Here is a 238-nt window from a genome sequence, read left to right on the forward strand (position 1 = left end):
AGCGCAGGGTGGGGTGGCTGAGCAGCTGGTTTGTGGAAGCAGCAGGCGCTACTGCTGCAGCAGGTTCAGCTTGGCCCTGCCCCGTGTCTGTCCCAGATGGTGGAGACGCAATTCGTGCTGTCCTTCGTCCACCGCTTCCTGGAGCACCGCGGTGCCACCACCTACTTTGCCTTCTGCTACCCCTTCTCCTACACGGAGCTCCAGGAGAGGCTGGCAACGCTGGGCGGGCGCGTCCCGG

At 65.1% G+C, this 238-nt stretch overlaps 1 protein-coding gene across 1 annotated transcript in view; it reads left to right on the forward strand.

The window, feature by feature from the left end:
- Positions 1 to 96: 96 nt before the first annotated feature.
- The window catches only part of AGBL5 (ATP/GTP binding protein-like 5), a gene marked incomplete at both ends in the record, with an annotated part of 3,523 nt that continues 3,381 nt past the window's right edge, over positions 97 to 238 (forward strand). Inside the window, one exon of the mRNA XM_010137701.1 lies at positions 97 to 238. This exon is cut by the window's right edge and continues 1 nt beyond it. Coding sequence (XP_010136003.1) covers positions 97 to 238 — 142 coding nt within the window.

This window comes from Buceros rhinoceros, unplaced genomic scaffold (assembly GCF_000710305.1).
Source record: "Buceros rhinoceros silvestris isolate BGI_N320 unplaced genomic scaffold, ASM71030v1 scaffold24546, whole genome shotgun sequence".
In the NCBI taxonomy this organism is placed as follows: Eukaryota; Metazoa; Chordata; class Aves; order Bucerotiformes; family Bucerotidae; genus Buceros; species Buceros rhinoceros.